The sequence below is a fragment of the Neltuma alba genome, unplaced genomic scaffold (genome assembly GCF_004799145.2).
Source record: "Neltuma alba isolate B1F8T4 unplaced genomic scaffold, ASM479914v2 tig00011731_pilon, whole genome shotgun sequence".
Taxonomy (NCBI): Eukaryota; Viridiplantae; Streptophyta; class Magnoliopsida; order Fabales; family Fabaceae; genus Neltuma; species Neltuma alba.
The window spans coordinates 1-10,506 of NW_021636359.1; the positions used below are offsets into that span (position 1 = coordinate 1).

At 34.3% G+C, this 10,506-nt stretch overlaps 1 protein-coding gene across 1 annotated transcript; it reads right to left on the reverse strand.

Annotated features, from left to right (window-relative positions):
* Positions 1-158: 158 nt before the first annotated feature.
* Positions 159-1,345, reverse strand: LOC114717322 (probable indole-3-pyruvate monooxygenase YUCCA8; the record flags this gene model as incomplete). Its single annotated transcript, XM_028902428.1, is given in 3 exon segments — positions 159-345; positions 347-528; positions 629-1,345. Coding segments are annotated over 3 exon segments (1,044 nt in total), but the record flags the coding sequence as incomplete, so codon positions are not given.
* Between the last annotated feature and the right edge of the window lie 9,161 nt (positions 1,346-10,506).

Genomic DNA, 10,506 nt, shown 5'->3' on the forward strand with positions numbered 1-10,506 from the left:
AAAAAGCTATTAAGAACAGACAAATAACATCAGTTCAGTTCAGAACTGGCAGTGTTCTGCTTTCTACTAATATAAAAACTGTCAAAAATTGCCTTTCTTTTCAGGAGTTTTGGGAAAAGTTCAAAACAGAGGATATATAAATAGAACATCTTTCTCACCTGAAGCCATGAAGGGACATTGCTGCGATATCCTGTGGCTAGTAGGATTGCATCAATATCGAGCGTTTCGCCATTGACGAGCTCAACTTGGTGCTTGTTAAAGCTCTTGATCCCTGGTACAACCTTTATGTCTCCGGATCTAATCTTCTCCAATGTTCCAATGTCCAAAACAGGGGTCTTCCCCTGGGTTTTTCAGCTCCAATGGGCCCGTCGATGGCCGTTTTAGCCCGTATTTCTCAACGTCCCCGAGAACCAACCATGCAAGAATCAGTAGGAGCTTGTCGACGAGCCAGAGAGGTAGCCACTTCAACATCATAACGGCCAGTTCGAACGTTGATTTTCCGAATATCTCTCTGGGTAATACATGAACCTGTATGACAAAAGCAGAGCAAACCCTGTCATTTCTTGTTATTTCAGTGAAACAAGACAGATGCACTCACTTAAGAACTGTACAGGTATTTGATACTTACAGAGCTACGAACAACCATCGAAGGTGACGCATTGTGGTTACAGAGGTCGAGAGAGAGCTCCATGCCGGAATTGCCACACCCCACAACGAGAACTTTCTTTCCCCTGAAACTTTCCCCTGACTTGTAATCACACACATGAATGATTTCACCTTTGAATTCACCCAACCCTTCGATATCAGGCATGACACACTCGGCATTCTCGCCGGTGGCCACCACGAGCCACCGGCAAATATACTCGACCTCAGTTCGAGTAGACCCGACCGTGGAAACGGTCTTGACCCGCCAGAAGCCGCAGGTCTCGTCGTACCTAGCGGATTGAACGCACTCGTTGAATCGTGGGTTGATCTGAAAACGCTTAGCATATGATTCGAGGTAGTCGATGAATTGTCTCTTTGTGGGGTACTCTGGGAAGTCCTCTGGGAATGGAACTTTGGGGAGCTGACAGAACTGCTTAGGAAGGTGAAGCTTGAGTCTGTCGTAGGTTCGCTTCTGCCAGAGAGAGGCTATGCAATCAGCTCGCTCAAGAACCATGAAAGGGACGCCTTGTTCTCTGAGACAAGCCGCCGTGGCTAGGCCGGAGGGGCCTGCTCCGACGATCACAGGGCCGTTCACCCAAATGCAGCGCCGAGAGAACAAGTCTTCATGATCGACTAGGCGAAACAAGTTCTCCATCATTCAGCTCTAATATTGGGTTTGTGGGTAAGCGAAGGATCCCAGAAAGATTGTGTTTTTGATCGTTAGAGAGGGAGGGAGAGAAGTTAGGATTTGAAGTAGAGGATTGGAAGCGGAAGGAATGAAGAGAAAGTGAATGTGGGAGAAGGCTTAAATAGAGGCATTTAGGGATGGCTGAGAGGTGCATGTGGTGTGAGTGCCGAGTTTATGCGCTCCTTTTCTCTCATATTCCTCAAATCATTATTGAAGTCTTTAGTAGCCATTTTATTTCCCCCTTGTATATATATTTTTTAATGAAGAATTATTTCTTTTCAGTACATTTTTGTATCTTTTGTTTCATTATTTTAATAGATTCTTCTGCTTTTAACTTATTTTTAAAATTGCTCCACGATTAGCATCCAATTTGGTTTCATTGTATATTAGCTTTTATCGAGAAACTCAAGTATGATTAACAAATATAAAAAAGAGAAGAAATATCATGCGCAGTTCATTTAATTTAGAATGCAATCAAAATTCCCAATATTTATGGTAGTAGAAGGCTTATTTAATTTATTAGCTCTCTTTTTTTTTTTTTTGGTTCTCTTGCACAAAACAGTAAAGTTAGCACGAAACAAGTTAAAAGTTAGGTGGGGGTTGAGAGTCGTAGGGGGTAGAAATTTGATGCACACACCACCCAACGCAGATATGCGAACTAATAAGTAATAATAATGAATAATGATTGGAAATATATTCTTGTTATATATAAATAATAAAGAGTTGCAAATTAAAATAGCGGATTCGATGTATTCTTTTTTTTTTTTAATGAATATTAGAGGAAGGAAAAACGACCCCCGTGGGCAAATTACAATATAGATTCCCTTTTAGGCCAAGGATCCAATTATGAGCTGTAATATCAGAATTTTTTTTTTTACTACAAATTACAACCTCCCATTTGTAAAGGGATTTTTTATATCATTTTATTATAAGAGCAGCATTGGGGTTGTAATTTGGTTGAATTTACGTGAAGAGATTTGGGAAGAACAATGGATTGGAATGTATGGGATACAGACGTGACGTGGGGGTGAGATTCTGTAGGGTCCAGGTGGTGAGCTGACGTGGCGGGTGCTGACTAGGATTAGCCAAGATGAGACCACGTGGAGTGGGGGACCCACGTTGGCAGTATTGAGGACCTTCGGAGTTCGGACCCGCAACTGCCTGCCCCCTGCCCGGTGCCCATTGCGCCAGCCGGACTTCCACACTACGGTTTTGAGGAATTGGATTTTTTTTAGTGTCTTCAATCAATTTGTCAGTTAGAGAATTAATATGTTTATGTTATTTTTATATTTTAACTCATTTATAACAAACTTAATTTCTTCTTAATTCCTTAAGCACACTGCACATCAAATTTAATTAAGTTTCTACATTAAAGAATATGAATCCAAATTAAAGAAGTTTCATCTAAATAGCAGTATCAGTTCATCACACAAATGTATATATATATATCCATCACGTTACAACAGTAAGATCTGGTTGATTAATTTAAGGGGTGTAATATATACACACGTCCTACACTATCCTTAATGTATAAGTTGTTAATTTGCTAGCTCTCTTTAATTATTGCTCCAAAACCTTAAATGGCAATCAAAAGGAATTTGAGGGAGTATAATATTTTTTTTAAGAAGCGAAAAAGAATCTTACCAAAAAAGATCGAGTTAAGAGCCCCCTTTTAGATATATAATAAGAAAAAGGCAAGAACTCTGAATCATTAAAATATTTAATAATGGCTATAGTATGAGGTTCCTCATCATTAACAAATAAATATTATCAAAAATAATGATTATTATTATATCATTCTTGATCAATAAAAAGCTGAAAGCACACACATCGAACTATGTATATAATCTAACCTTTGGTCCTTAATATAAGAATTAGTTAACTAATTTCAGTAGATTTAAAAAATTAGTTAAACTAGTTATTTGTATTAAACATGTATTATCTTTCTTAAAATATATTTTTTAATCAAGTATATTAGCTAAAACTATTCTTACTATTATGACTGCTTTGACAAAAAAAATAGATAAATATGAAAAAAAATATATTAGGGTCTTATATTTAGAACTAATATAAAAATTAAATCATGGAGCTAGTACTCTCCATGTTTCTTTAGCCAGGACCATTAACTTTTGCACACATGGAAAACCATCGGAACAAGTATGTCTCTTTCAACGGGTAGTAAACAAATGTTGGTTAATACACCGAATCCAACGTGGTATGCCAATGATATAAAGTTGGAGTAAAAGTCATCATGGGATCTTGATTAATAATAATTAAGCTTTTTCTTGCCGAATTCAATAATAAGAATGATAAATAATGAAAGAAGCACCTAACTAAACTAGCTACAGGCCTTAAACTATCAATGTCAAGTCCAGTTAAAGGAGATATACATGCAAGTACAATAATCTTCTTCAAAAGCTAGCTTTTCTTTTCTTTTTTGGTTCTGGGAAATGATATGGCGTGCCCCACTTTGACAAGTGGTTAAAATTTCATGGGAATAAGATCAGAGGGAAGCATGTGCACGAGGCCTCGGAACTCCATAGGAGTCTCTTCTTTTCACGAAAATCTTTTAAGCTACAACCTTGGCCTCACATATTATTTATATAATTGCTTTGGGGAGATCGAATGAGAATGAATTAGTATGCTTCGAAAAGAGAGTGGAAAAAGGAAACTAAACTCCAAATGCTAGAATCCAAAGAGATAGGCATGAAATGAGAGCCATATCGATGTGATATGATCAATAAGGATATGTGTTTGTATTTTCTTATCACTAAGCTTTGCCATACCAGCCTTGCAGTGCTCCACAGCCAGCTTGGGATGGATAGCCTCATTCATTAACTTCACCTTTTCCCTTTTAGGACGTGGTGATCCATTCGATCACTTCAAATATAATACTTTTCGCCCCTCTCTCTCTATTCTTTTTCTCTTTTTTGGTATAACTCATAGTATATATTTTCAGGTTATTTTGGGTTTGAAACTAATCTTTTTTTAGTTGGGAGAATTAAGATTAAAGTCCTCCCAATAAGTACATTTCCTAAAATTCGAACTTGTATTATCCTCCATATAGGATGGAATCGTTACCAACTCAACTCACAGTTTGTCGGTTTTTTGTTCTCTTCTTTACTTCTTAGTATATATACATACATATATATATAGTTTATACAGCAATACTATAATATAGTCACAAACACCTTCAATCAATCATCATATAGCTAGGGTTTTCTTCAAAAGTTAAATTCCAAGAGCTTTCTGTAGCCGGCGCTGATTTGCTGTACCTATCTAAATAAAAACACCCAATTGATAGAAAACAGAAGAGAACTGCTTATGTGTGTGTGTGTGTTTGTGTGTACGATCATATATAACACACACACACACATACATATATATAAAGTAAGTTATAGCGTAATGAGTGAGAGAGTCATGCGTAAAAGGAAAAAAGTAGGAGAAAAAGGGGGAAATGATTGGGATATTAAGGAGTGGGCTTCTTCGAATATATATGAAGCTCTGTGTGGCTTCACTTAATATTGCTGGAATTATTTCAGTTGCCAGCTTTCTACTATTAGCTAGTAGCAGAAAGCCAACCCCATTGCATATAGGATTATATACACACACACACACACACACACATATTATGGTTGTTGTTGGGTTCCACGTTTTTATAGTTTATTATTATATTTCTATCGATAAATATATATATATGCACTGTTTGGTTGCTCGGAAAATTCGTATTATTAGGTGAACGTGGAATCCAAAACGATCACAGGTTATATAGCCTTTGTCTTTTGGGAAAATGTACAGAGCTATATATATGGGAGAGGATGTTCTTTTGGTTTTGATTTGGAGGATATATTTTATGCGTAATGGAACAACTTGCATATATAATTCTTATTTAACTTAAATTGTGAATTCTCAAACAATAATATTAAGAGAATTAGATCAATACTAACGTAACCACCATGCATGAAATATCCTGATAATTAACAAAAACAAAGAAAAGCGAAACAATATAATGATAATGACAGCAAGTAATTAATTAAGGTGCGTAATTAATAAAAAACAACTGATAAGCTGCTCACGTCAAGCTAAATCTTAATTAAGCAGCAGTTATCAATAAAAAGTAATAATCCCAGCAGGAGCAACTAATTAATATAATGTTGTCTAAATTTGGCTGGACTTACAGTTACACCAGAACTTTTTTTTTTTTTTAACCTTATTATTTGTGGCTGGAAACTGAAGCATATATCCATCACGTCCATTTCAGTTTTTCACAAATAAGAAAGCGATGAAATAAAATTATTGTTTTTTTAATTCCATATTTCTTCTTGGTCAACTAGCCAAGAAATTAAAATAACTCCTCTCCTTTTATGCGTGTGTCGTCCTTCTTCATGCCTGTACGTGAGCAAAACCATAAATAAATATAATTTTTATTTCATACATTTTTTTTTGACCAGAAATTTTTATTTCATACATAAACTATAAATCTCACCATTAATGTCATTCTTCATGCCCCATGAGAGCAAGTTCACAGTACGTATTTATATCTATAAACCACTAGAGTGGCATAACATGTTAAAATAATTAATTAACCAGGTTTAGGTAGTATATTTCGTGATTAACCAAGGGCCTAGATAGATTATTGCAAGAGGTTTATATATGCCAAAAATTAATAATATGTCTTGAATTGGGAAATATCTTCCAACCACTTGTAATATTTTAATTAAATAATAATATGTCTTGACTTTGGATAAGATCAATTTAATAATGCAATCTTTTATTTAGTTAAAACTAATTCAGCTAATATTTAACTAAATACTCATTAATTTAATATTATTTAATTACATCAAATTGCAGGATTACATTAAATATTTCTGTCCATCAGGAAAATGGATCTAACATAAAACACACACACACACACTTCGGCTTTTCTTTGTGTGTGAGGAGGTATAAAACAACAGGTGCGTGCCCACAACTTATACACTCATTTGTTATTATCATAATATCTGTTATCATTTAAAAAAAACGCTTAACAGAGACGTGCAAGGCCTTTTTCTTTTATAATACTCCCTCTGGTTCTAAATATAAGACCCATTTTATAGTGTAATTTATATTACAAAATAAGTCTATATTTAAGACCGGAAGAGTATATAATTTCGAGTATACTGTTTCTAAAACCAATATATTCTCTATATATATGGGCGCGCCCAGATTTTAGACATATATACGTTTATTAAGTTAAAAATGAAAATTGAGCTAAGAATATCGATGAGAACATGACCAGCTAGGCTTAGACTAATATTAGGATCCGTTTGGCAAGAGAAAAAACCTTCTCCAAAAAAATTTTAAATCAAACTTGTTAGAATTTCTTTCTCTCTTCTCCTTCCGTCTCCTCCCCTCTATTTCTCTCATACCAAACATAGAGTTAGTGTTGTGTATACATAAATATATAAATGTTATCAAACCAAAAAGCTAATAGCCACATATTAAAATGCAAGGGCCCGGGGTACGTAGTGTGAGTCACATGGGCGAGCACCTAGCTAGATACTAACAATTATAAGCCTGTGAATAATATATATAATAAAATGATCCCAGAAAATCAAAGAATGCAAAATAAAATCCGATCAAATATCTATGGAGGTCAAGATCAGAACCTTAAAAAGATTTACCAGATCTTCGTTTTCTCATAATAACATCTTTTCTTGTTTTTTATCCCACTTTTCATTCTGGCCACCGTATTAATCAGAGAGACAAATTCTACCAAATTTGGTTTCCACGGAATATTTTCCGGCATGTGTTTGGATTCGCTCTATCTTGGTAAATATATTATTGCCCTCAAAATTAATATTTAGATTGATTCTTCAGTCGCATTTTGTCGTGGCTACGCACCGTGCCTACCAGTAAACCATTTTCAGCTCGTCATATATATATATATATATATATATATTAATTGATTGATCGATATATTTAATGCCTAATCATGTCACGACAAATAATTGATGAAAAGTGGGTCTTCGTTATTTCATTCGTTAATTCTTGTTCTTTTTGTAGTGGCCGTGGGTTCAAACAAAAAATAAAATATTTTACATATATCATAACTAATTGTGTACAATAGGTATATCTTTGATCACATATTTATTAATACTTAGATGCTATATATAGCTCTGCCCACCCCCACCAAAAAATAAACAATAAAATAAAATAAAATAAAGCTCCTTCTCTCTACACACACATATGTCGAGTCTATAAATATATTAAATAGGATATTGCTTTCATGATGACTACAGCTAACAGATCCATATACTTTAGTTAAAAATTTGACGCGCAATGTTAGCATATATAAGAAATAAAATTTTAATTCCAATGAAATGTTCTGTGTCAAATTTGGTTGGTTTGAGAATCAATTAATGGAGTGATTAGTTTTGCTCCTTATTGAATTAAAACTTTAACAAATCATATATATGCTGCAAATTGCAAATTAATCAGGTGAATAGTTGTGTGTGATATAGAAACTGAAGGGGGGAAAAACATGGACCAACGTGGACCCCGGCCATTAGCGATCATATATGCAGCATTGCTTCATCGACCAGTTAATTTGATGGTCTTTCTATATGGTCTTATTCAGGAGTGCCTGAAGTTTGAACATTAAATTTATTTTTATTGATTTTGTTCTTAATTATTATTTTTTATTTTTTCTCCTCATCTTTTTCTTATATATACTTCATTCTCTTTCATCATTTATCTTATTATTAGTATTTCTCTAATTCCCTCTCTTATTTATTTTCTCATTAAATAATGACATAATTTTAAGAAAAACATGTTTAATTTTTACATATTTATTACTTTTAATTAATTTAACAGTTTTCTTAAATCATGTAATTTGATTATATAATAAAAAGTAGCTGAGGGAGTATAATAGTATATGCGTGGGTGTCTATATATTATACACATTCCCTGGGAATTAGTTATGGTTTACTAGATTTAGAGTACACAGCTCCCAATGAGCTATGTTAGGTTGAAACTGTGACCACTTAATAAAGTTTGAATTTGAAAAAATATAAATATATATATATAATCATATGTTATGAGGGGCACTGTACCTGGCGCAACCAAAGCGTCGCATGTGGCAGGGCAGACCATCCCTTTCTTTCGACTTCACAAAATTCCACTTTCTGAATAAAAGTTAATTAATTAGTATATTATATATTAATTACACATATTATTGGGGTTCAAATTAAAAATTGCAACTTCTCTTCAACCTAGGTTCCGCCCCCAAACACTCTTCTTATTACAAAGACTCCATGTTATATATGTTCCTCACTGATATTTCTGATTATCGATTACTTCTTTTGTTTTTAAATGTTTTGAGCTCCACAGGCAGCGTGCATGGCGGTGACCTGTTAATCAGACTGCTTTTGTAATCATCAATTAATTATTAAAATTAATCATCCATGTTTACCAGTAGGTCATACTCTTAATTACATACCCAAAATAGAGTCATAATTGATTTAGTAATATTAATTAAATATTCTGTTGTTTTTTAAAAGATTTTATGATATAATGGATTAAAGGGTTTTTTTTTTTTGCCCTTCAACTGTTGGCTGAAGAGTGTCTAGCTTGTATCTTAAGCACTAAAATGGGGCAACGATAATAATGCAATATTATCCATTTTTAATAGATCCAGGGGTTGACTGATAGTTGACTCGTTAAATGCTTGGCTGGCCATCCACCTCACTTTTCTCCTCTTCCTCGATCAAAAGGCCGTCCTCTGCGACTTAATTCGACGCCTTCCTCCGGTTTGCTCATTGAGGAGGCAGGTGCAGGGACGATCTGAAGAATCAGCCTTGTAAGCAACGTGACGTGGATCGCCAGCTAAGCATTTACTGGGTCGACTAACGGTCAGCCTCTGGATCCTATTAATAACGGATAATACCGCATCATTCACATATATTACTTCTGATCCTGATATAAAATCTAATTGACTTATTTGTGTTGATTAAAAAAATTTGTTGAGTTAGTTATTTAATTTATAATAATTACGTGTTGTCTTTCTTAAAATACTCTTGATAAGCATGTGTTAGCAAAAACTACTATTTGATTAAACTTTTAACATGTGTAACTAGTATAAGGACTGTTTTGAAAAAAATAAATAAACATAAGAGACAAAATGGATTATAGTTTTATATTTATAATCAAATTGAAAGTCAAAATAACTCTTATATTAAGAACCAAGATAGTATATTGCACTATTTTAGAACTTGCATTAAACATTACTACACTTGATAATAAAGAATCAATTTTTCGGAATTATGCTTTATATTTTATTACAAAAGAGAGTAACAACTACTTGTTCAGGACGTGATCAAAGAAGGGGTGCGTGTGTGTGTGTGTAAACATCACCTCCGCCAGTTAAGGGCCGTTTTATCTACTGGTTCATTTGCTCTCCTCGATCGTAGTTGCAGTATCAATGCATTATATATATATATACTCCTCCGGTCCTTATTATAAGACCCAATTTGACTTTTTATTTGGTCCTAATTATAAGACCCAATCCATTTTGTCTCTTATATTTATGCATTTTTTTCCAAGATAATCCTTCTAATAATGATAGTTTTAGCTAATATACTTAATTAGCAAGGATATTTTAGGAATGACAACACTTATTTATTATAAATAACCAACTTAACTTACTTCCTTAATCTCCTCAAATAAGTCAATTGGGTCTTATAATTAGGACCGGAGGAGTATATATATATAGCAGTGTTTGAATCCCGAGAAAATTCCAGAAGAGAGAAGTGGATAGTGTATTAGAATATCTGGGGTGTGTTTGGAGAAGGCAATTAGTTTCCGAACTTCGAAGATGTCTACGTGGGTGCCTTAGAAGCAAGAAGATTCATGCACATTCCACGTAGGCGCGCACAACTGCATATAATTCCTTCGGACTTAACAATTCTCTATACACTGTAAACAACGAAAGTACCATTGTTTTGTTTTTCCGATGAAAATTTAAAGAAACATGTGAAAGAGTTTTGGGGTTTCGCAAGTGGAGGGTATATGTGTGGGTAGCTAGGTAGAATAGGAGGGAAGATGATTTGCATTGCGTTTTGAGGATGGGGATGGAAGAGCACATGGAGAAGCATCGTCCGAGGCCGAGGCTCACTCGTAGGCATATGCAAATT